Source organism: Capricornis sumatraensis, chromosome 16 (assembly GCF_032405125.1).
Source record: "Capricornis sumatraensis isolate serow.1 chromosome 16, serow.2, whole genome shotgun sequence".
In the NCBI taxonomy this organism is placed as follows: Eukaryota; Metazoa; Chordata; class Mammalia; order Artiodactyla; family Bovidae; genus Capricornis; species Capricornis sumatraensis.
In genome coordinates, this window is record NC_091084.1 from 46,924,798 (window position 1) to 46,950,979 (window position 26,182).

At 44.3% G+C, this 26,182-nt stretch overlaps 1 protein-coding gene across 3 annotated transcripts in view; it reads right to left on the reverse strand.

Annotated features, from left to right (window-relative positions):
* The window catches only part of PPFIBP2 (PPFIA binding protein 2), a 153,891-nt gene that overhangs the window by 46,503 nt on the left and 81,206 nt on the right, over positions 1-26,182 (reverse strand). For all 3 annotated transcript variants that reach the window (XR_011146011.1, XM_068989080.1, XM_068989081.1), the window contains exons 4-6: positions 19,082-19,174; positions 14,989-15,102; positions 3,328-3,459 (exon numbers count right to left, since the gene is read on the reverse strand). Coding sequence is in view for 2 of the 3 variants with exons in the window: in XM_068989080.1 (XP_068845181.1) it covers positions 3,328-3,459; positions 14,989-15,102; positions 19,082-19,174 (339 nt within the window). In the remaining variant the exon portion in view is untranslated. The remainder of the gene's footprint in view (positions 1-3,327; positions 3,460-14,988; positions 15,103-19,081; positions 19,175-26,182) is intronic.

Genomic DNA, 26,182 nt, shown 5'->3' on the forward strand with positions numbered 1-26,182 from the left:
TGACTCCATTTCCCAGCACACGCCGGGTCCCTGGTCCCCTTTTGGAAGGCTGCTCTGGTACTACACGCAGAAGGGGATGCAGCTGCAGGCTCCCTGCATACCCAGTGCTGGAAGCCAGATGCCCTTCTCCAAGGAAGATCTCTCCAAGGGCCATAACTCTGTAGGGGCGCAACCCAGAGGTTTTCCTTTGTCTCTGGATCGCTTTCTTTCATGTCCCATCCTCCCAATTGTGGTATCTATCACTTTTCGCACTGGTCACTTTTCCTATCATCCTACTTTTCAGGCATAAACCTAACAGACCCAAACATGGGTCCCCTGAAATGACCCAGAACCACCGCAAAAGGCTCAGAAGAAAAGGTACAGTAAACAGGAAACCCAGTATTCACCCACGTCTCATAACGGTCACCAGCGACTCCTGAGTGAGCTGGCTGTCAGGATTGTATTCGTTTAACAGGAAACCTACTCCTCAAAGTCCTCGGGTTTATATATGAACATTTGTAATCACTTCCATACTGACTATAGGGCAGCAGGATACTGGCTTAGGATAAATCCTGAGCTACACAGAGAAAGTTTGTTCAGATCTGGCTACCTCAAAAGAAAAAAGAAAAAAAAAAAAAAAGGCTTGCCTCTTTCAAACTGTAAGCAATCAGGCCTTAGGCTAAGTACATTCACTAGAAAAACAGCAGCAGCATAGGATGAGAAGCAACATTCCCTTTAATCATGTTACTACGCCCTCAGTGACCTGAGCTGGCCAAACATCTCACACAAAATAAACACCTTCACGCACAGGACAATAGTGCAGCTTAAGCAGCCCTCTGCATGGCTCTGAGCCTCAGACGCTCCAGAGAGTTACAGATGGTAGTGCTGGGTCTGAACACACCAGCAAAGATCCTGTTCAATTACAAGAATGAGAAAGTTGTTTCAGGTCAGGGGGCTGGTCACTGAATATCACAAGTTCAACGGCCTGAAAAATTCCTCCACGTGGAAGGAAACCTAATGCTTGTACTAGCAGCTGGGAAGGGCTGTTATCTGGTAGAACTGAGGCCAGGAGCTTAGGGCTTATGGTGCCCCATATATGAACAGCCTAATGGAAAACAAAAACAAAAACTCAGACTGAAAAATAATCCTTCAGAAAAGAAAAAATAAAGCAAACAGTAAAATGACTGCATTAGTGGTACGTGGCCTAGAAGTGGGGGCTCCCCTTCCTTCTCCAGAAAGGAGCTGAACTGATCCAGCTCAGTGCTAACCCAGCATTCTGCTGCCATGAACTGACTCTAAGGCCCACACCCACTACGGTGACTGGTTCAGAACAAAGCACTTGAGCGAAACCAGCCCAGTGAGATGCAATCCTGGGGAACCTTTGAAAGAGAAACTCTCTCTCTGCAGAGGCCACTATAGTAGGATCTAAGGCTAACTTTGGCCACCTTTGTCACACGTGGGAGAGCCTTCCTGAGAATAAGCTGGTGCATGCATGCTCATTCATGTCCGACTCTTTGCAACACCATGGACTGTAGCCCGCCAGGCTCCTCTGTTCACAGAGTTTTTCAGGCAAGAATACTGGAGCAGGTTGCCATTTCCTTCTCCAGGGAATCTTCCTAACCCAGGGATCTAACTGGCATCTGTTATACCTTATACATTGGCAGGTGGATTCTTTACCACTGACCCATCTGGGAAGCCAAGAGCAAATGAGACATTAAACCTGATTTCTAACGGCATGGTAAAGCCAACTGGATCTAATGTGATCAGCTTTTAAAACCCTAGACTGTTCCAGTTATGTGACTTAATAGCCACCCCCCCTTTTCGTTTCTTTTCCTTCCTTCTTTCCATGGTTTTGGTCTCTATGATTTTAAGTCTTCTGCCCCCAAGCCTGAATGTATATCCACATGTGGTCACATGTCTTGAAATATTGGTAAAAGAACTCTAAATCTGGAGAAAATGCAGTTGCTTCTCTCTGGACATTGAAGAAGTATAGTCTATTCAATTGACACTTCACACAGAGAGGCTTTCAGTCTGTGTGAACTCTGCAGTAGGTCAATAATGAGGCACACTCAACAACACAATCGGCAGTAACTAATAACAGCTTGCTATCCAGCACTGTGCTAAGGACTATGCATACACATGATGTCCTTCCGTCCTCAGAACAACTGAGCAAATCGTATTACTAATCTCCATTTCACAGAAGAAGAAACACAGGTTTGGGGGCGGGGGTTCAATTACTTTTCTACGGAGTAGCTGAGCTTGGATTACAGCCAAGAGATCTGATTCAAGAGCGTGTACTCTTAATCCCCGGAAGATAGTGTCCTCAGCTTAATGGAGATAAATTTTCTTTTGGAAACTACACTTCTTACTAATGAGCATGTTCTCAAAAGCAACACAAGGAATATGCCCCACATATTAGCAGTGTCTCCATCGCCAGCATTTACCCAGTAAACACAAATGTGCCAGGTTTCAGGGGACAATGATGTTTGTGCTTAATTGAAAGGAACAATGTCCATCTTTAGATTTTAGATATGCCTTAATGGAAGCAAGGATGCCAGATCATACGATACAGACTTAAATTTTGTTATTTTTTTTCTGATTTCATAAGATAATTACCCAGTTTCCAGATAAAGAAATGGAAGTTCAGAGAGATTAAGTAGTTAACTTGCTGAAATTCAAAGAGGTATTAATCAGTTAGGTCAGTTAATTGAGCCAAAGCATTTCTAAACCTAAAGGCTACTCTTCTTGTCACATCTCACAATGCCACATCTCAGAATGCACAGTATACGAATAGAGAGGCTTGTGGGTAGAGACACACAGAAGGTGGATGCTCCAATCAATGGCGTATGAAGCCTGAGAAAACAAAACCAAAACAAGTCACAGGAAAACATTCTCTAAGAGAAAGGCTGTGTACACGCTCACCCACAGGAGCCATCAGGAGAAAAGAAACACAAAATCTAGGGGTTGCAACTGGGTCACTGAAATGCATATTAAAGGATGTCTCCAGACTCCATGAACAATGACAGTGGCCATCCCAGCACATGGTCATCTCTCGCAGAAGAACTCTTGTGCCCCTCTGAGTCTTGTCTGCTCCCTTCCATCCTTGCCAGCAGCCTGAGGTAGGATAAAGCCTAGAGCCAAAATGGGGTGGTTTGGGCACTGCTGAAATCTGCAGCCACAGCAAAACCTGATAACTTGGTATTAACAGATCACTGAGTCTCTGATGCATAGATGTTTCTGGCACTCAGTGGCTGTCAGGCTTGGGGTTGACCAGATGGCCTGAGGCCACATTAGGATAGCTTCCCCTGATCTGAGCTTAGGACGGTATGGGTGCTTTATCGCACTCACCTCTGCTTTTTTCTGCTTCTCCTCCTGCTCCTTCTGTTCCTTCTCCATGCCCACCAGCTTGAGCTTCAGCTCAGACACTTCGGTCATCAGATTGAGCTTCTGGGTCTCAAGAGATGTACGACTTAGTAGCTCCTGCAGGCAAAAACAGATCTCAAAATCACAAACCTCCATAGCAGTAGGAGCAACTGTAACTCCATGCATAGCACGTAAGGCAGTCTCTACATTGTACACTGAAACCGTTACATGTGAGTCACACTGGAACAGGCCTGGGTTGATGGTAGGTCACTCAGGGATTGCACAGTCCCTGATGCTATCCTCTGTGCTCTGAGAGTCAATGTGAGCTATGTTTCTCAAGAAAACACATTTGTCCATAGAAACCAGGTTAGAGAAAAATTATTCATTATTTCCAGGTTAGAGAAAAATAGATGGGTTGGCTCAGAGAACAGAATTTCTCCATGTCTATTTTTAAAGCAAAGGCAGCAGATTCTCTGCACCAAAATAAACAAACAAACAAAAAACAAGCTAATGTTAATAATATATGTTTCAAAACCAAAGTCTCCATATCATCTCCTGGGCTTAGTTCAATATTCAGCCCAGTCTTCCACACATCTCACTGTTAAGTCTTCCACACATCTCACTGTTAAGACCTCGCTGCAATGAACCTAGAAGGGAGCTAGGACATAAAGCAGATATTCGGTGATTATTTACTGAATGGTTATAGTATAATCTTCTGTGATATGTATCTTTCCTAGTAGTCCTGCCAAGTCTAAAACAGTAGCAGACAATAACCTGCCATTAACGCATGCACTTAATAAGCATAAATAAGATGATAAACAAAGGTGATAGGCGAAAAACCTGCTTAGCACTACTAGGAATTATGAAGGGTCTGAAAAGCCAGGCAGACCTCCCACAGTCCAGGGGTAACATTTCTCCATGGGCAAAAAGGCAATGTTCCACAAGATCCCAAATCCTGCCACCCGACAGACACTGGACACACAAGTCCTGGCAAGGAGACTATGATACGGCCCTCAGAGGCCCTAGGAAGGCAACCACTGACATGAGCAGGTGGAAAGGGCATCCTGCCATGGTCTGAACTTTCTGTGTCATCTTAAGCAACCCAACCCTAGTACAAGAATGGTGATCTCAACAATCTGACCCTACAGCCACAAATGTATTCTGAATCGTCTTCAACTCATAAAACCAAACCACACGAGACACAGATTTTAACTTGGACAAGATGATTTCCTAGGCCAAAGACCGTTCGTACCACTGAAAGCCAGGCTACAAACCATCCATTTGCTAACCTGAGAGAGTAAGTATCTAGAACCCAAAGAATTCAGCAAAATGAGCTTTGCACTGGGCTGAGGAGGCCAGCTCTTCCTGAGCCAGCCAGATGTGAAACTGGCTTACAGGGCAAAGGTGGGGCCCCTTGCTCATGAGGAGTTAGCCAGATAAGGGAGTCCAGTGTTGAGAGCAGGGGTGGGTGGACACAGATTCACTGAGTACCTCCTCTGTGCTCAACACTGCTGGGTGCTTTACATATATTGTCTCAACAAACCCTCACCCAGGGACTAGGCAGTCAACATTATCATCCCTATTTCAAGACAAAGAAACGAGCCCAAGATTTATTGGTCCTTTCATCTACTTGAGGCAGTTTGCAAATAGACAATTCAAGTTAAAAAATAAACTGTAAAAATTAAATCAGGTAAGGCAAGAAGATGAAGCCAGAGTGGCTTCTGGCATAAAACTCAGACCCTAAAGTTCTATTCTTTATCGATGATCAATATTATCTATATTAATGCTTTTGAACTGGGGTGTTGGAGAAGACTCTTGAGAGTCCCTTGGACTGCAAGGAGATCCAATCAGTCCATCCTAAAGGAAATCAGCACTGAATATTCATTGGAAGGACTGATGCTGAAGCTGAAACTCCAATACTTTGGCCACCTGATGCGAAGAGCTGACTCATTGGAAAAGACCCTGATGATGGGAAAGATTGAAGGCAGGAGGAGAGGGGGATGACAGAAGATGAGATGGTTGGATGGCATCACCATGAAAGACATGAGTTTGAGTAAACTCTGGGAGTTGGTGATGGACAGCAATACCTGGTGTGCTGCAGTCCATGGGGTTGCAAAGAGTCGGACATGACTGAGTGACTGAACTGAACTGAAAGTTCTATTCACAGCTAGAGATTAAGTACGTGTGTGAATTTCCCAGCCAGCAGTGCAAAAGGAAAAATGGATGATTCTAGAAGTCCAGATCCATAGGATCATAACAATTGCTTTGGAGTGCTGAGAACTGAGAAAGTTTTCTTCCATGAGACTTCAATCATTTGTTCAACTATCAGATGCCAAGGCCTAGGGACAGGAGAGTTAAAAACACAGCTCCTGTGGAGTGCTTGAGTCTTTTAAGATGGTATTTATGCAGTCGTCTATTGACTAGCGGTCAAGATATAAGACAATATCTTGACCTAGATATTGACCCAATATACAATGTCTTGACCCAATCCTACCAAGACAAGTGGGATTTAAAAAAGCTTCATAAGGCATCTCTCTTAAAGATAAGAATCTACTCTGCTTCCTTTATTGCCAGAATCCCTCTGGCTGTTTTAAATGCCAGGTTGTAACTGGTCATACCAATGTTAAAGTTGACAAGGATAATGTTCAAATTGGTTGCATTAAAGTTCCAATAGCATTCCAATTGATAATGGCAGTGTTCTGACTGGTCATACTAACCTTCCAAGTGGACATTTCAATTAGACACACCAAAGTCTTAATTAGAAACCTGGGGTTGCTTAACTTCACATAGTCTACTGTTAGTAAAACTTCCACCTACTCTCTCCTAGCTTGCATCTATTAGCATGTGCTTCGCCCTTTCATTATCATCATCCCAGTCTTTGTCATTTATATTGAGAAGTACCATCCTAGTCCCTGAACTCAAAATCAGCCTTCACCAGTCTTATCCCAGCCCAGCTCCACCTCCTCATCTCCAAGCCCAGCACAGTCTCCAGCCATTGTTGTGTGCTACGACCTCTATCCTAATTATCATGTGTGTGCTTAGTCACTCAGCCATATCCGACTCTTTGCAACCTCATGGACTGTAGCCCGCCAGGCTCCTCTGTCCATGGGATTCTCCAGGCAAGAATACTGGAGTGGGTATCCATTCCTTTCTCCTGGAGATCTTCCCAACCCAGGGACTGAACCTGGGTCTCCTGCATTGCAGGCAGATTCTTTACCATCTAAGCTACTACTTGACCCTCATCTTGATCCAGAATGTATCTGTTTTGCTTCTAAAATCTTCAACTCTGAAATTCTCTCCTCTAGCCACAATACTCTGACCTTTCAACTAGCGCTTTTACTTACTCAAATCATCTTTAATTTTGACTTCTGTGGCTACTAGTTACTTAATAACTCCCTATTTTCCTAGTTTATCAACTTCCTTTATGCAGTATTTGCCTCCATAGCCACCGTATACCTTAAGGCTTGTCATCTCCATTGTGCCATTTCTGCACCAGAAAATTCTCCCTCCAACTCATTCTTGCCCCTAGGTCTGAAGTGTGTTTGCTTCACCAGTGCCCAGTCCGTGCCAAACCTCAGACTGTTGCCTATGTTTCCACTCCCCACGGCCTGAGAACTGCTGGTAAAAGTCACTTAATGATGCCAATTTGTTTCCACACAAATTTACTCTATCTAATTACAGCTGATATTCCAAACTGTAAAACTTGTATTCTTCTCTGGCTGGTTTCTTTCAGAGATTGTTCCAAATCTTTTCCATTCTCTTTGAGCTCTAAACCCCACCCTATTCCCCTCTTCTCCTCAAATAACCTCTCCTTGTATTTACTGAAAAGATTCTTAAAGATCATCTGATCAGTCATTGAACTTACATCCTTCTGTTTCAAAGTTTCCTGGAAGCCCTCATTTCTCTCTTGAATCATGCCCCAGAGAAAGCAAGCCCACAACTCCTTTCTGAGGCTAGCCTGACATGACTGAACGCAGCAACCATCAGAACCTCTGTGAGGCTCTACCATCTTAAGAACCGTTCCCGAGTTTCACAGAAAAGAACAAAATTCTGCAAAGCAATTATCTTTCAATTAAAAAATAAATAAATTAAAGAAAAAAAAAAAAAAAACTGCTCCCGAGCCCAGTAAGTTTCCAGGTTGCACAATAAAAGCATATGTTAAAAGACACATAGATTCCAGGGTTTTCTTCTGAATTGCCCCAGTTGACCCACCTTCCTGTGGCTGAACAGTCCTCCACGCCATCCTCTCTCAGCTTGAACGAAGACTCAGGTTACTCCCTGGTTAATCAGTAGCATTGGGCTTTGTTCTAAGTCCTAGTTCTGTTTCTCCCTCTAGCTGGTAGAGCAGAGTGAAGCCTGCTCTCAGGGACCTGGGCCCTCCCTCACCTCTGTACTGCCTTTAGAGGAAGTTCCCACCAAGTCTGGGCTACTCTAGGGTAGGGCCATTAATCATCCGGATCTGACAGGCATTTAATCTCTCCCTCACCATCAGCTTCCATCCCTCAGGCTATAAACATGATCAAATTTCTGACATTTGAAAGAAACTTCCCTCTTGACCTCCTTCCCCTCCAGCGACCACCGTCAGCTCCCTAGTGCTTGGACTGGGCAGGCATACTCTGTGTGTGGTGTGAGGGCGAACATTGGCTCTCTTTCTCTCTCCACTCCCTTATTCCCCTCACAGCCAAGCCCTGAACAGAATAATCTACTCTTGCTGCCTCTTCCTCATCTTCCTGTTACTTCTCAAGAAAACGTCTGCACGCCTGCAACTCGGCTTTGGCCTTCAGCGGACAGAATATAGAAGCCGTCCTGGCTCCGGGGACCAATGCCCACGCTTCCACTTCTCAGCTCTCTACCCACTGACTCACCCTGAATCCTCTCATCAGTGTAACCCCATCTTCCCTTTCCATTTCCCTGACCTTTCTTTTTTCCTTTTTCCTGTCATTTGCTAGCTTCTTTTATCCTGGTTACCCTTTAAGAATAACATTCTTGGATCCTGAGCGCCCATCCCCAAGACTGGAGTGATTTCTGGGTCCAGCCTATTTGTCTAGAAGGTTTGGCACCTGCTCAGACCCACAGGGTGGGATTCTGCTGGGATCTATCCCAATCATACAGCTACTATAATGGGTGGGGTGGGGGCAGTATGAGCAGGCAGGGGGGCTGATGAGAGGCAACGATTTCATAACGTCTGCTCTCCTGATTGTTTCAAGGCTGCCTGTATAAATGAGAGAAGGCAGGGGATAAACAGAGGGTGGTATGAGACGAGGGTGGTTTGTGTTTCTTACTATGAAGGGCCATGAAACTGGATAATGAAACTTTAGGAAGAAAACCAATGAATAAAATTATCACCCACCCCCCTCACTTCACCACGACCAGTAATCTCTTCCAGAAGGGCAAATACATCTCCTTTCTTGGAGATGAAAAAAAAAGCTTCCCTCTCAGAGCAAACGGTCATTTCCTTTTTCCAAAGCTCAGAGTCTGAGTGGGGCTGATAAAAAGAGCTTGCCTTTCAACTAGACTCTCCTTAAAGGGCCACATCTTGAAGCAATTACCTCCATCTTTAAGCGTGGAACCTGACCCAGGGACTTACTGGCCAATGATGGAGGGCTGTAGCCACACTGGTAACCTGAAACCAGAATGAGAGTTCGGGCCATGGAAAGACTTGAAAGGAAAAATGTGTCCCTTTGCCCTTTGAGGTAAGAGGCCAAGGCCTTGCCAGGAAGTCTCTTTCAGGGAGAGGGGCTCGTACTCAAGCTGGATTTGACTCAGTCCCCACTAACTAAATCATCTCTCTGAACCTCAGTCCCTTTACCTTATCTATAAAAAGGGGTAAAGCACCTACTTCACGTTGTGGTCTGGAGATTCAACAGCAAATGAGATAAACCTGAGAAAAGCGGTCGTCTGACTCATGAATCTCCCACGAGGAGTTTTAGGGAACAACCGGCAAATCCCTGTTTTCTTCACTCATGACTCAAGTGCCCTGTCTCCCTGGACAGATTTGTGTTCCCACAGGAGCATGTGCATAGCTCTGTTTAATGCCTTTCTGAGGCAGAAATACCTCCCTCAAGGTGCTCTTTAGGAATTTATGAACTGGGTGCTGACGACGCTTTGCTGTGTTCACACATCTGGGCACACTGGTCCCTCAACTCAACTCAGGGGCTGGAGCTGAGCCTGGGTCCCTCACTCTCCCGGCCATTATGTGATGGTCCAGTTTTTACAAAACTGGAAGAACTGTACTACAGCTCTAAGAGGTGGGCAGAACAGAGTCCACACTGTCATCCTCAGTCTCTATAAATAAGAACATAGGTTCACTGACTTATCCAGATCAAGCTCAAGTGTTAAATCTGCAGAAGGTCATGTCTGCAGATTCCAAACCCCCTCCATTTGTCATTCTCCATCTCTCACCTTCCCTGGTGGCTCAGAGGGTAGAGAATCTGCCTGCAATGCAGGAAACATGGGTTTGATCCCTGGGTTAATTTTCATTTAAATTAGTTGCATGGCAACCCACTCCAGTATTCTTGCCTGGAGAATCCTCATGGACATGGGAGCCTGGCGGGCTACAGTCTGTGGGGTCGCAAAGAGTAGGACATGACTGAGTGACTAAGCATAGCACACACCTCACCTAAAAGGCAGCCAACACAAATGAGGTTTCCTGATGCCTGGAGCTCCAGGTCAGGTAGGAGGACTGAAATAGAGCCAGGGGGCCTTCCAGTTTCCCCAAAGCTGGACTATGTCTTCCAAGGAGCTCTGCAGGCTTTCCTCCTCCCACCTCAGATTCCATATCCTTTCTTCTTCTTGGCACTAAACATGGCTTCTGTTCTTGACATTGATTACATCTGCTGACGGCCAATCTCTGGAAAATACTCCCGTTGGCTGCCAGCTCTGTATGAAAGCTCATCTCCACTGAATGCACTGGCTTCTTCCCTGAAATCATCACCCTCTGGAGAAGGGTCAGCAATCAGAGGCAGAGGAACCTCTCAGAGAACCCACGGAGGCCGCTCTAGAAAAAGCCACCGGGGACTTCATGGCCTGCTTAAGGAACCAAAGGGCAAATCTCAGCCCTGTGGGCTCCATACTCAGACCAGTGAAAACAGACTCAGGCTGTGGCCCTTTGAAGACCCACTTGTACATTTCCTGGGAAATGTTTCTTCCTAATGGGGAAGGTTCCCTGGGGAATCTAGACAGGCTCAGTGAGTCAGAGACCATACGAGAATAGGTGTTATCAGTCCTAAGGGGTATTTATGGATGCTCTGTTCCCACCTTATGTTCTTCAACAGACTACAGATAAGAAGTATTTTGCCCTCAAACATATCCATAATCTATGTGTATCTCACGTAGCCCTGTCTCTGTGCTGATTCGGTTTGGTCCTGGTTCACTTGTCTATCCCTATAGGTCTTCATGCTCTCCCTTTCTGGAGACCAGATGGTTAAGTGTGTAGAAGAAAACAGATGAGAGCTAAGAGATCAGTAGTCATGTACAGATGTGAGAGTTGGACCATAAAGGAGGTTGAGCGCTGAAAAATTGATACTTTCAATTTGTGGTGCTGGAGAGAGTCCCTGGACAGCAAGGAGATCAAACTAGTCAATCTTAAAGGAAATCAACCCTGAATATTCACTGGAAGGACTGATGCTGAAGCTCCAATACTTTGGCCACCTGATGAGAAGAGCTGACTCACTGGAAAAGACCCTGATGCTAGAAAAGATTGAGTGCAGGAGAAGAAGGGGATAACAGAGGATCAGATGGTTGGATGGCATCAGCGACTCAATGGACATGAGTTTGAGGAAACTCTGGGAGATAATAAAGGACAGGGAAGCCTGGTGTGCTGCAGTTCATGGGGTCATAAGGAACTAGATACAACTTAGTGACTGAACAACAACAAAGAGATCAGCACTTAGGAGAGGGGGCAGGCCAAACCAGGCTGAGGGGTCCTTGGCTCACAAGTCAGGTGTGAAACTAACTTCCTCCCTCTTGGGCTCCTGGAGGGAGGCTGACAGTGGTCAGGAGAACAGCTGTGGGGAGAGACAGCACAGTGGGGTTTGGAGCTCATGGATGCACAGGGTTTGGGTTACGTGGTTGAGTATGGGTTTCCATAAGTCCACCCTGCCTCAACAGTGGTCTTCCAGCTGGCCCAAGAGGCCAAGTCTGGAATCAAGATCAGAGGTTCATGGGCCAGGTTTAGCCTGATGGTAAATATTGTGTGGTTCAAACTTTTTTTCTTTTTCCCGTTGGTGGCCATTAAATTGGCTGCCGTTTTTTTTTTTTTAACACATTATTGGGGATTTTTACAGATACTAATACCTGCTGCAGCTGATTTGTTATGTTAGTGAATAATATTGAAACACTCCAGTCAATAACATTCAGGTAACAAAAGACATATTAATATGTCTCTGGTCAGTAAGATGTTAAATAGACCAATCTTTAAATCCTTATATGTGAATTCCCAGCTTCTTGTGAAAACTGGAATATCTAGCAATACTGGGCATCCACGGGCGGTCAGCTGCCACTTCAGACAGGACTTGTTCAAAGGGCAGGGCTGCTAGGAATGCATTTCCAAGGGAAGCAGTGTCCATGTGCAGTCAGCAGGCCCCATGCTCCTTCAGAGCTCCTGGGCCTTTAACAGGAGTTCAGGTTGGCTCAGGCAAGAATGGTCTCGAGGGCTGGCAGAAAGAGGCAATTGTTTGTGTCCATTTTCTGCCTCAAAGACATGAGTCATGCCTGCTTCTACCATGAGCCCGGGGCCCAGGATATCACAGTCAGATCAGGCAAGTCTCTGCCTGTCCCCAGTTAAGAGGACACTTATGTACACACTCCAAGCTATAGATGGCATTACATCAGCACTGTGGTGCAATAATTAAGCATCTTTTCAAACAGCATCAAGCAGATTTCAGAGAAGCATTAGCACGTGCAGAACATTCAACGTGGGACTTAGAGCTGGCAACCCAACCATCTCCAGTTCAGGCACCACCAAGCCCAGCAAACACACGAGTGGGAGCAATGCCTCAGAGGCCCCATAAGAACTGAACTCAGAATCCTCCAGGAGAGGAGTACATTAGCACACTGCTTTCATTTTACCCTTGAAGGACTGAGAGAACATGGTGAAAGTTATGGGCATAAAAATAACTTGGTTAAGTTCAGGAAGATCTTTCAACCCCAGAGGGAGCAAGTAAGAGCTACTACCTTCTAAAATCTATCAAGCCAAGACATCCACCTATGGTACGTGCAAACCACATGACTGCTACCTCACCCACAGCACACAAGAAAGAAGATTTGGAATATAAACACAATGAAAGGGGTAGTTGAGCTTACGACTTTTTAAAAAAGTCTACTGAACTTCTCTGGTGGTCCAGTGGATAAGAAACTGCCTGCTAATGCAGGGAACAAGGGTTTGATCCCTGGTCTGGGAAGATTCCACATGCCACAGGGGAACTAAGTCCGTGCACCGTAACTACTGAGTCTGAGAGCCGAAACTACTAAGCCTGCACCCTAGAGCCTGTGCCGTGCAACGAGAGAAGCCACCACAACGAGAAGCCTGAGCACTGCAACCAGTGGAGTAGCCTCTGTTCGCTGCAACCAGAGAAAGCCCTTGTGCACCAATGAAGACCCAGCACCGCCAAAAATGAAAAACAATAATTTTTTTTTAAAGTCTAAAATCCAGTCTATGGGATAATGCTTAGGAGGACAAGACAACCTCCCTGAGGTGGGGCTGGGAGCCAACATCGAACTCCTTGGTACAGAGACTCAACAAGGAAGCAGAAACGTTGTCTTGAGAGGGGCGTAGGGGGGCCTGGATGAGCAGAAGGGCGGTGGTCAGAGAGCTCAGGTACCACAATGGACCATTTTCTAACCTCCGATTATGTGACTGGTTACTCACCAGGCACGACTTTCCTGAAACATTAACCTTCTGCCATTTTTCTGACACGTCCCATTCCACATGCAAGTTTTCCTGGACTACGTCTAAGTTCTTTTTTTTTTTTTTTACAGCATTCCGTCATCTTCCTCCCTAGTGCCCGTCTCAGAACTGCACCTTCTGCCTTCTTGAAAATATAATCTAGTGGGTTATCCTATGCATTCCTGTGAAAATGCTTTTCTGCTATTTGAGATTTTTCCACCAGGCTATTTTTTTTTTTCCTGAGTCTTCAAAAGGAAGATTCAACTTTTAAAAATAAAAAGTACTCCTATTGTCATTCAGATTTCCAGGGAACGTGATGAGCAAGAGAAATGGCACACTATTTAAACAGAAAATCAAATGAAGCCACAAACATGGTAACTTATTAATCAGCAGTGAAAGGATAAACTAAAAACAGTTTCAGAGCTGTTGGAACTAGTTTCTACAAAGACATTTGCATAAAAATACTGATTTTTTTTTTTTTAGTTACTCAAATGCACTCAAAGCTAAAAAATACCTGGGAAGTAAGACACTTATCCTGAGACCAGAGGTTATATTCAAAGCCTGTGTTCATTACTATTCTGTAGAGAAATAATTTTAATTTTATGCTGACCAGTAAAAAAAAAAAAGTTAGAACTTGGGGGAAAGGATTATAAGCAGTCTTCTAATTGAACCCACTCATTTTAAAAGAAGGACTTTCATTCTTTAAATAACTAGTGAGCACATTTTATGTGCCAGGTACTATACCAAGAGCTACAAAGTGTACACACATGAACTTCAGTAATGGTTTTTCAAAATAACTGAAATGCAAAAATAACGCAAGTTAAGGAAACCTATTAACTAGATATATCACATTAGTTCATGAAATACAACTTCTAATTAGCGTCTCAACAGATTCTGAAAACACTAAACAAAAATTCAACACCTCTTCCTGAAAACTGCTGCTCATTATTTACAATGGGGTCAGATTGTTCAGGAAGTCAATTAACTATAACATTTTTACAAAAAAAAAAATCTTTAAGTGATAGTAAAGACAACAACAGCAACATTTAAAAATGGCAAAAAAAAAAAAAAACCCCACTCCCTCTATGACGTTAAGCATAGAAAATCTGAGAACTAAATCACATCTCTGGTACAAATATGTTTTGTATATCATATGTACACATAGCAAAAAGGGCCAATGAGAAACAAGAAGACATTAAAGAGATGTTTTTGAATGGTAAAAGAGCAGCTAATTTTTTTTCATTTTGATACATATTAAACTATATTAAAATATTATTTATGTAATAATGTGATCAATTTTATCAAACAAAGGCACACAGAGCAAGTAGGGGAAGAGTGAGGGTGGAAAGAGGTGCAAAATAAGCTAACCGACTTTGAAAACCCCAGATGCCACTCATGGGGCAAAGGCGGTAGCAGGGCCATGCCAGAACCGAGGACTACTTGGTCACGAGGAATTAGCCAGCGTGTCCCATGTGGTTGGCGTGGTAATATGAGGGGGAGCTCCTCACTAAACCAGGCCTGGAGAAAGTACCTTGGGGATCTGTGGAACCAGCCCGACAGGTTATTCCTCTCAGGCCTGCCCTTCCCCGCCCTCCCCCTCTGGTTTCACCTGCTGTGTAAACACCGCAAGCTGGGCGTCCAACCGTCCCTGCAGGCCGGACTGGAAAGGAAGCAGGGAGCTCTTCAACCCGGACCCAGAAAGGGGCTCACGCACATGAGCAGTGGCAGGATCCAAGGCCCTGGGCCTCACCCGCCCGTACCTGTTGAAGCATCTCTTCGGCAGCATTGAGTTTCACCTGGTGCCCTTCCAGACACACTTCCAGGTCCCGAATCTTCTCTCCCTGGGCTTCCACTTGGTCTGTGAGGACACTCACCTGTCCCAAGAGATAAAGCACAGGTTGAGGATCAGGACTGGCTCCCCACACACCACTGACTCTGGATGCGAGAAGAATGACCGTTCTTTTTGGCACGTGGCAGGTGGTGGAAATGTCTTAGATGAAGGAAACCCAGGTTATTTTCTTACCTGGCCAGGAAGTCTCAGCCACCACCCTGACAAGGTTGGTCACATTTCGGGCTCTTGACAGACTCAGGGGGAAAACACCCAGCAGCCACAAGAGTGGCCTCCGGGCTAGACTCTGGCTCCCTATGCCTCCACAGGGCTCCCTCGGCTGGCTGGCGAGGGCTTCTGCCACTTCACGTGGAAGCACAATCCAAACTTCTGTGCAGACGAGCCAATGACCTTCCCCCTCTCATCAGGGTGTGAGGACCGCTCACCTATCAGGCAAGGCTTCTGAAGCAATTAAGGAATGTGGGACGTAAAGGGCATGTATTAGCACTGACAACACTTGGCTGCAGAGAGGCTTTTGCGCTTCACAGGCCAAAACATGACTCTAAGTCATAAATATATACAAGCCACACTGCATAGACAGTAGCAGGAAAAAAACTGTCTTTCTGAAGAACAGTGAGACTGTCTATTGGAATTGTTAGTTCATAAAAATCCATTTACAATAAGTCATGTAAACTGTACCCAAAATACAGATTGAGAGGATTTTCATAGCCTTCTCTATCAGCAAACAGCCTCAGGACCCTTTTCCTTGTTTGTTATTAAAAGGTGACTCAGAGCAGAAAGAGGAAGAAAGCGCATGAGAAACCTCTGCCAAAATAAAGAAATCAAGTACTGGTAATGATAAACCGAAATCCTCTACAGCCTTGTTTTTAACCAATGGTTGACTCATCGCTATTTACATATACATGATGGTAAATTATTTCTCAATCTGTAAGGAAAGATAGCTGGAGGATGAGCCTTAGTGTGAATTCCTTTATGAGTGTTTAGACAAACTTTATGAAGTATAAGGCTCCCTTTTACAGAGGAACCAATCTTAATGAATATGGCTGCTTTAAGCCTTTCATTTTTCTGTTCCTAAGTGATTAATGAATTATTGAAACATATTCCTGGAGCTGATGCATGGTGTGCTAACATTTCAATTATAATCCCAAAATGGGCACCTTATCCTTGCTGCCTAACATGATCAGCAGTCTGGGCCTTTCCAACTACTTACTCTACTTTCAAAACAGTAGCATTCCAGGGGTGGCCTTTGCTCCTTGGGTCCCAGAGTTTCTGTTTGGGAAGGATATGCTGTGATTAATCTTACTGTGAAGACTGACACCTAAAGAGTCTATACCCAACTGTGGGGTCATGCACCAGAGTACCCAGAAGAATAATGCATGGTCTCTGGCCCCCTATAGCTTATAGCCCAGCTAACCATGTGACTCAAGATACACAGGGCTACAAATACTCTGAACATGAATATTCAGTCTAAGCTAGTTACATTCCAAGGAAGATATATTAATAAAAGACTTGGGTTTTATTTGCTTTTAATTCTGGAGGCAACAAATTTTGTCCTGATTCCCCTTGTTCTTGTCCAGGTAAAGCCAGGAGAACATTCTGGACCAAGGGCTCCAATGAGTTGGGTCTGGCTGAGCTGCCTTGTGAATTAAGCAAGGCTCTCCCACGCTGGGGGTCGTGTCCGTTCCATGGAGCCTCTAGAAACAGTGGTGAGCATGTAAGAGCCACTCTGACAGCCTGTCCACAAGCTCCTGGAGGAATAGAAATCACTACAATGGCCCGAAGGAACCTGACACCCTACAGTCCATGGGGTCACAAAGAGTTGGACATGACTTAGGGACTGAACAACAACAATCCACTTCTGACTTTTCTTGTAAGCAGCTTCCCGACTATGCTAGAATTATTTTAATAAGGATTATTCAAGAATTTGGGATTTTAAAACTATCAACGAGAGTACTTCTGTATTAAACTGTAGTCCTCTAAATTGCTGTGGTTGTTTAGTTGCTAAATCATGTCTGACTCTTTTGTAACCCTATGAACTGTAGCCCTCCAGGCTCCTCCTGGCCATGGGATCTCCCAGGCAAGACTACTGAATTGGACTACCATTTCCTCCCCAGGACCTCTGAATAGGAATGTCTTATTTCAGCTACGAAGGTTCCTGGTTCAATAGCTTGCAATTTCATTACTGTTTGTAGCAAAATTCTAAATTGGACACTTTTATTAGTCATGTCATTGGGATGGAGGTTAAAATTACACACCCCTCAAAACATCTGCACTCTACTGCTCTATATAATCTGGCCCCTGCTACCTCTCTGAAGGCAGTTCCCTGGCTTCTTCATGGTCACCAGCTCCAGCCACACAGGCCCTTCCTGTTCTTCCCACACACCAAGATCACTCCCATCGCAGGGTGTGCGCTGGATGGACCTCCTCCTCTGCCTGGAATGTGCTTCTCCCAGTCTCCATGGAGCTCCCCCCCCCACAGTGCCTTAGGTCTCCTCCTATCAGGGAGGTCTTCCCTGACTACACAGTCCTTATCCTGCTTTATTTTCTTCCATAATATTTATCATCACCGGAAACATTTTGTGAATTAGTTTATTGTACATACACACATACACACACACATGCATGCAAGCTTGAGAACAAGGACTTTGTCTATATTCTTCACAGCTACCTCCCCAGCACCTAAAACCAGTGTCTACTGAGTTGTGGGCATGCAAATATTTTTTAATAAACAAATCAATGAAGTGAAGAAAAAAAATCCTAGGATGCAAAATTGTGTAGTTGTATATTTGCCCTGAGCTTAATTTTTTTAAATAGGGGCAGGACAGGAGAAATAAAAAGCCTGGAAGAAACGGCCATGTTAAATTCTTTTTGATGTCCCAAAGTTTCTAAAATAATATGTTCTATCAATACTTCCATTCATAAAATAAAGTGAAATGAATAAAGAAATAAGGTAAAATAGAAGTGAAAAAGCCAAACATACTGTAGCCTCTAAACATTAGTGCCAACTCTAGCGCTCTAAGCTAAGGCCCATAAATCCTACACTTGCCTCCTCCCTTCTGTTCCACTATCAGTCTTAACCACCACCCTCCAAGTTTTTTAGGAGCTGGGATTAGGATATTAGTCTTATTATTCTCCAAATCATCAGTCACAGTGTCTGATGTGTGAACAGCACTCAGCTTTTCAGAATGTGAAGCAAGTTTTCAGACCCAAAACTATCTTTGACTCTTTGTTTCTGAAAAGTTTTGGAGTTCCTTTCTTCAAAGTAAAGAATCCACGTGCAATGCGGGAGACCTGGGTTCTCTCCCTGGGTTGGGAAGATCCCCTGGAGAAGGGAAAGGCTACCCACTCCAGTATTCTGGCCTGGAGAATTTCATGGACTATAGTCCCTAGGGTTGCAAAGAGTCAGGCATGACTGAGCGACTTTCACTTTCACTTTTCTTCAAATAAGAGAGTCACCAAAGGCTTATTAACCCATGTTAACAACTCCAGGGGGACTGGGCTCAAAGTGATCAGTTTGGATCCAACTTCAGATGAATTGAGACTGATCCTGTGGGCATCCATCCTGGGGCTTTTAAAGAGGCTTTATTTTACTAGTGCCATGGGGACATATCTTATCTCCTTTGCAAGACTCCTGGAGGACAGGGCCCCATTTAATCAGCCTGGTCATAGAGCTTCCAGTGCACAGAGGCAAGTACTCTCATGCAACTGCTGCTACTAAGTCGCTTCAGTCGTGTCCGACTCTGTGCGACCCCATAGACGGAAGCCCACCCGTGATAAATAAATGAATCCATTCACAGCCTCCCAAAGCCAAGGTCAGAGTTAAACTGTGTCCCCAGTTACTTTCTGCTTTGTTTCAGGAAAAGTCTTTTGAGAAACATACACTCTGGGAACAGGAGATACCCCACAGAGAAAACCCTTAGTTCTTCCCTCCCACTTAAAGCAGCTACTGCAATGCGGGAGTTGGAGGTAACAGAACAAAGTGATTCCCACCAGAAAGGACTCACCTGTAATATGAGGGACTCCTTATCTCCTTCTAGGCGTGCTAAGCGTTCCTGGTACGTTTCATTACCGGCAGCACTGTGGTGATTTACCTGGGACTAAAGGGAAAATGAAAAAAACACACACTTAAAAGGCTGACAAAACATCTTACCAACTTCCAAATGAAGTATGCAACTGGTGAGGACAGTTTCACTGATTATCTATGCAAAACAACCCACCTCAACAGGAAACCACAAGATGTCGAAACCATTTCAACAAGGACCAGACCAGATGCCAGCGATAGGTGTGCCATGAAAGTTGGCAAAACCACCCCCTGAATGACCTCACCTTTGGCTAGAGAGGCTCTCATGGAACTCCAGACCCGGCGGTGCTTGACATGACTGGGCGTGTTGGGTCTGGTTTGGTTGGAGGCACAGCCTGCCAGCTGCACCAACAGCAATAAGGGTCCACCTCTTTGAGGAGACCAGGGAGCTGATACCATTCACCGAGGAACCATATGGGAACAACTCCGGAACAGACCTCCTCTCCTGACTCTCCTGCCAGGGTTCTCCAAAGCCGAGACACAACTTACAGCGTGGAGACCCATCCTGAACACTGCAGAGAGCATGAAGGATGAGGGATGTCAACTGCAAGGCTCTTCATCCACTCACATGTTCCCTTCCAGAAATGGACAATCCCACCCCTCAATAAGGGCTTTGCCAGCCAGGGTGGCACATGGAGTTGCAGTGCTAGAGCTGAGAAGAGAAAGCCAAGATGAAACGTCTTGAGAAGAACCCAAATGACAGCCAGAGGGATCTCTAGGGCCAAGCAGAAGGAAAACACAGGAAATACAAAGCCAGAAACCATGGAAATCAAAGGTGAAGGAGGTTTGATACAGCAGAAGAGAGGCAAATCTTATAAAATGTCTTGAGCTAGAGACAGGAGCTGCACTCACTTTCTGGGTGTGTCTGCCCTGGTTGTAGGCAGGGAGGAGGGAGGTAGCTGCTAATGGAACTGAACTGGACCAGCATCTCCCACACACTCTTCCTCCACAACGAATTTAAGGCCCAAATCAGAACCACATTACAAGCTTCAGAATGCACTTTCCAATCCTCTTTCATTAAGAAAAGACATCACCTTCCTGACCTTGTCCTGCCCCTTCCCCAGTCCACTGCTTAGGTGAGAGCAGGTGGCAGAGGCAGGCCTGGCTCTAAAAAAGAAACAGGGACCAAGAATTCTTTATTCAAGCCTCGGAGTGTCACTTGTGAGAGAAGGACCAGCTGTTTGTTGAAGGTGCAGTGGGGGGGCGAGCCCAGGGGCCACTTCCCAGGGCGGCTGTGCCAGACACAGGCCAGACAGACAGGGCACCCCTGCCCTTACACTGCCTCTTCCTCCAGCCCCTCTCCAGCCTGCACCTGGTTCATTGTTATGGACGCTCTTTCATATCATGAACAAAGGGCCTTGACAAGCACCAAAGGCTTCTCTGTGTTGATAGCAGTTTATTATTATTCCATTAATCAATATTCCAGTCATCGCATGGTCAAACACTGACTAGTATCCAAAGATAATTATAACCAACATTTTCTCAGAACCTAACAAGAGAGGAAAATAGTTCTTAACAGCAGGTCAATTGCTTCTATGTCCAAGAACTCACATGATGGCGATTTTCAGAGGAAGGAAAAAATGGAAAGGACCCAGGCATCCAAGTGAAGTTGTGCATGTCCAAACCCAGTGCCCAAGTCAGCACGTGCACAGGGCCACCCTGCACTGGCAGCTGCCACTTGTCCCACAGGAGGTGAAGGGAAGGCTTCTTCCACAGGACTGCAGTAAGCTACCTCACCACCCGGGCCTCTGTCAGATGGAGTGGTGTGCTCATGCAGTGAGAGATCTACCCCCACAATCACCCAGAGAAGCAGCTGCTTGACAAAAAAAAAAAAAAGTCAGGAAGTTGACATCGTAAGTTCAGTTAATACACAAACTGCATGCCACAGAGTCATAGAAGTAGATTTAAAAAAAAAAAAAAAGATCTGAATCCACTCTAGCAGCCAATGGGAAAAGGGAAGCACAATTGACTTAAAAGATGCACAGATGAGTATGAGAAACTCCAGGTGACTCTAGGAGAAGCACAACTCTTCCTAAGGAAGGGAGAAACTTCCCTTCTTTTCACAGAGAGACTGTGTGTGGTGGGATAAACAATGTTCATGGGGATAGCCTCACAGTAAACAGAGCCAAGCAGAAAACTCACTGCTCTCCTACGACGCTCTCAAATAGGTCAAAGGTTAGTCAATTCATGGGCCAGAGATTGAAGCAATTCCATGGAAACTAATACAATGTGGTCCAAGCACTGTGCTCTACACACAAAGCAGGCAGTAAGGCAGAGATCACCATGCACCAGGCACTGTTGAAACCACTTTACATATACGAATTCACTTAATTCTTCCTGCTGCTGCTGCTGCTAAGTCACTTTAGTCGTGTCCGACTCTGTGCGACCCCATAGACGGCAGCCCGCCAGGCTGGGTGCTATTTTTATTCTAATTTTACACTGAAAGAAACTGCCATGCAAAGTGTACGAACAAGGCACAAATGGATTATTTGTCTAAGTTTACTACATATTAAATTAGTAAGCTCTCTGTTATAGCTTAATTGAGGAGCAGATTAATATAAACTTTGTTTCATACATTGGGATTGTATGAAAGTTCACTTAAAGTATAATATTTTAAAATGCTCTATGAACTTAAGTATTCTTTAATAGAGAAGTGGATTGAAAAAAAAAAAAAACTACGGTTCACCCATATTATGTACAACTTGTAGCATCTTAACATATGAGGCAAGTATTTACAAACCATCCTACAAATAAAAGACATACTGGATAGTGAAAGTAGCAAGATTCAAAGAATCATACAGTGTGATACTAGAAAAAATACTATCCAGGGACTTCCCTGGTGGTCCAGTGGCTGAAACTCTGCTCCCAATGCAGGGGGCCCAGGTTCAATCTCTGGGCAGGGAATTAGATCCCACATGCTGCAACTAAGACCAGGTGCAGCCAAATAAAATAAATATTTAAATATTTACTATCCAGTTCCATAAGTATTGATATATGCATGAAAATAAATCAAGTGTCTGGAAGGTTACAGAACAACCCTTAACAGCGCTCTCTTCTGGGGAAATTTCTGGGCTATGAATAGCTGAGACTGGGAGGTTTGGTCAAGATTGGTTTTTACTTTAACCACAATATTTGAGCTTTTTACAAAAATATATATACTCAAGTAATTAAAATACATTTCAAAAGCTAGAAGCACTGTTTGAGAAACTACAAGAGTAGTTCTAGGAGCTTTTTTCCTCCCCTAGCAGACTTGAGTGGCTTCCCCGGTGGCATAGTGGTAAAGAACCTACCTGCCAGTGCAGGAGACCTAAGAACCACCAGTTCAATCCCTGGGTCAGGAAGATCTGAAGGAGGAAATGGCAACCCACTCCACTATTCTTGCCTGGAGAATCCCATGGACAGAGGAGCCTGGCAGGCTACAGCCCATAGGGTCTCAGAGCTGGACTCGACTGAAGCGACTGAGGACACACACACACAGCAGACCTGAGGGGCATGTCCTCTGCTGGCAGTCTGCCCGTGTAACTGCTGCTCATGGCAGAAAAGTCCTTCCCTCAACCCAAGTCACCGTTCTAGAGGAACAGGGCATCTTCCTCTCCTACAGTGTGCAAAAGTCACTGTTCTTCTCCAGCAAGTTTTTAAAAGGTATTAAGCAGCAGTGAGACAATGTCCCAGACAGAAGTCTGCTGTATTATCATCCTTTGCTTTTGGTAAATTTCAAAGTCCTGTGTTTTCTCTTCCACATAAGGTTGACAGCTCTCAGAAAAACTACACACAAGCCTTAACCAGGCACAGACCAGGATAAAACACCACTTCTACTTCAAGAACCTGGAAAGCATCAGAAAACAGGGCCAAGAAGATTACTTTAGAATCACCTTGTTGAATGCCAACATTCATCAGCCAAAGGTGTGGATTTGAGCTTTAGTGAATAAATGCATTCTGTCTTCCAGTAATTGAGCAATAAGTTCAGTCACTTGTTGGCATCATTCTTGGATTATAAAATGTCAGTATCATCAGGGCATTAAAAAGCCAGATGGCTATGAAAATTATTGAAAAAAAAATTAAAAAGACAGATTTGGGACACAACTCTGTTTTGCCTCACTTAAGAAGAGCTTGCTTTGTCAGAGGGTACACCTGCTTCCTTAATTATAACAGTGGCATTGCGGTAGAAGGTTTAGATCAATACTGAGATCATCAACTGGATCCCTGAGTGATTCCAAGATTTGGGAGTCTCTGAAAAGTCTGGTCCATATTCTCCATTAGGTAAATCGGTGGTGGAGCAGTTGCCCAGCTCTCCATGCATGAAGTCAGAGAGAGAAAACCATGTCAACATTCCACTGAGAAGGAGAAAGTCACACTGAATTCTGAAGGAATCTAATAGAAAGTGTTAAGTTTCTATTTCTTCCCACCTGGGACAGCAAGTGATCTAAAGAGTTCTGTACAGTTCTACCCTATTAAGGATGCTCATCCCATTGATGAATATAATTTTTTTTAAAAAGAGGTCATTGTTCAATGCATTGTTAGCTCCTAGGCTGGATCTATACAATGAAATTCTGATGTACCCGACTGAAGTGACTTAGCAGCAGCAAGGTATAATATACATATACTTGATCAAATTTTCTCTTCTCTTTGGATGGTTATTTCTACAAATGTGACAGAGGGGAAAACTGAATCTTCTCATCCAAACTTTCCATGATTAGAGCTATTCTTAAAACTACAATTCATATTAGTAACCTGATATAATGTTTTGTGGGACCAAGAGATATCGTGAAGGCAAGGGGCCAGTGTATCCTGCGGAAGTGAAGTAGTGACCACAGATTGCCGCTGCCATTCCTCTTGCACCTCTTACTGAGGGATGCCACAGTGACGTTTATACCCTCTCACATCACAGAAATGAATCAGCACGGGTGTTCTTGTGTGTATATTGTCAACACTACTGAAGCCAAGCCACCTTTGCTTCTATCAAAGCTTTGCTATCAAGAAGCTGGGCAAAGTCTTGGATAAAGGAATCCATCCTGTAAAACCCAGATCTCTCCAAGGGAAATATAAAACACAATTCAGAAATATCACATCAAGGTCTTCCCCAGATGTTCAATATCACTAACAGACAAATGCTAATCAAAATTATGATGAGGACTTCCCTAGTGGTTCAGTAGTTAAGAATCTCCCTGCCAATGCAGGGGACGTGGATTCGATTCCTGGTCTGGGAAGATCCCACATACCATGAGGCAACTAAGCTCGTGTGCCACAACTATGGAGTCCCCATGCCCTCCACAAGTGAAGCTGCTGCAATGAGAAGTCCACACTATAACTAGAGAAAACCTGGGCATAGCAACAAAGACCCAGCATAGACTTAATAAATAAAATTTAAAAAGAAAAAAACAACGAGGTACCACCTTACACAGGTCAGAATGACCATCCCAAAAAGTCTACAAATAATAAATGCTGGAGAGGGTGTGGAGAAAAAGAAATCTGCCGATTCTGCTGATAGGAGTGTAAATTGCTGCAGCCACTATGAAAAACAGTATGGAGGTTCCTTAAATTATTAAAAATGGAGTTACCACATGATCCAGAAATCCCACTCCTGGGCATTTATCTGGAGAAAACTTTAATTCAAAAAGATATATGTACACCTCGCCAAGACATAGAAATGACCTAAGTGTCCATCAACAGATGAACAGATAAGAAGATGTGACATGTTCTCATGATGGAGTCTGACTCAGCCATAAAAAGATCGAACTTATGCCATTTGCAGCAACATGGATGGACATAGAGATTATCATGTTAAGCAAGTCGAAGACAAATATCACATAAAATCACTTACTTATGGATCTAAAATATACAAATGAACTTATTTATAAAACATAAACAGACTCACTTTGGCCACCTGATGTGAAGAGCTAACTCACTGGAAAAGACTCTGATGCTGGGAAAGATTGAGGGCAGGAGGAGAAGAGGGAGACAGAGGATGAGATGGTTGGATGGCATCATTGACTCAATGAACATGAGTTTGAGGCAAGCTCTGGGAGACAGTGAAGGACAGGGAAGCCTGGCATGGCTACAGTTCATGGGGTTGAAAAGAGTTGGACACGACTGAGCGACTAAACAACAACAAACAGACTCACAGACATAGAAACAAACTTACGGTTACCAAAGAGGAAGGGGGGAGGGAAGGGATAAATTAGGAACTGGGGATTAACATACACACACTAGTGTACATAAAACTGATAAACAGCAAGATCCTACTGTATAGCACAGGGAACTATGTTCAAAATCTTGTAATAACTATAAAAGAATCTGAAAAAGAATATCTGTATCTATATAACAATCACTTTGCTGTATAACAGAAACTAACACATTATAAAATGAACTATACTTCAATTTTTTTAAAAAAAGTATTTCCCAGGCCTTGAGAGTGATATTGGTAAGTCCTCAGGAACAGAGACAATACAGCATCTCGACTCCTACAGGCTGTGGCTCTTTCTAGAAGACCCAACATGCTATTGATGCTGGGACTGGGCAGGCCTAATGTACAGCTCCAGCAGTCAACAGCCTATAGTGGGGTTATGTTCTAAGCCATCTCTAAATGGAAGAGAGCAGCTTCACAATGAGGAAGCAGGCATGTAGGGTGATCTATGGTTGGGGGTCATGGAGCTGAGCATGCTAGCTCATTAGCTTCAGTCATTAGGAGAGAAGTGGGAGGGTGGAGAGAGCCCAGGGGTATGGGGCCAGGAAGTATAGGACTGAACACCAAGATTCCAGCATGAACAGAGTCTCTACAGAAAGGGTATTTGGGGCTACACAAAGCTTAATCCGAGTCCTGCCCCCTACCTCTTCCATGGGTCAGTGAATAAGGGGTTTACCATTAGTTAAGTTCCTCGTGCCAAGAGCTGGATATTAGCAGACTTGAGAAATAACACAGGTTTTTCATATCTTGGGGGTATTGCATTTTTATTAGGGATGAATTATTTAAGCTATCAGAGGATATTTAAGAAAGTGAAAGAAAGAAAGAAAGTGAAGTCGCTCA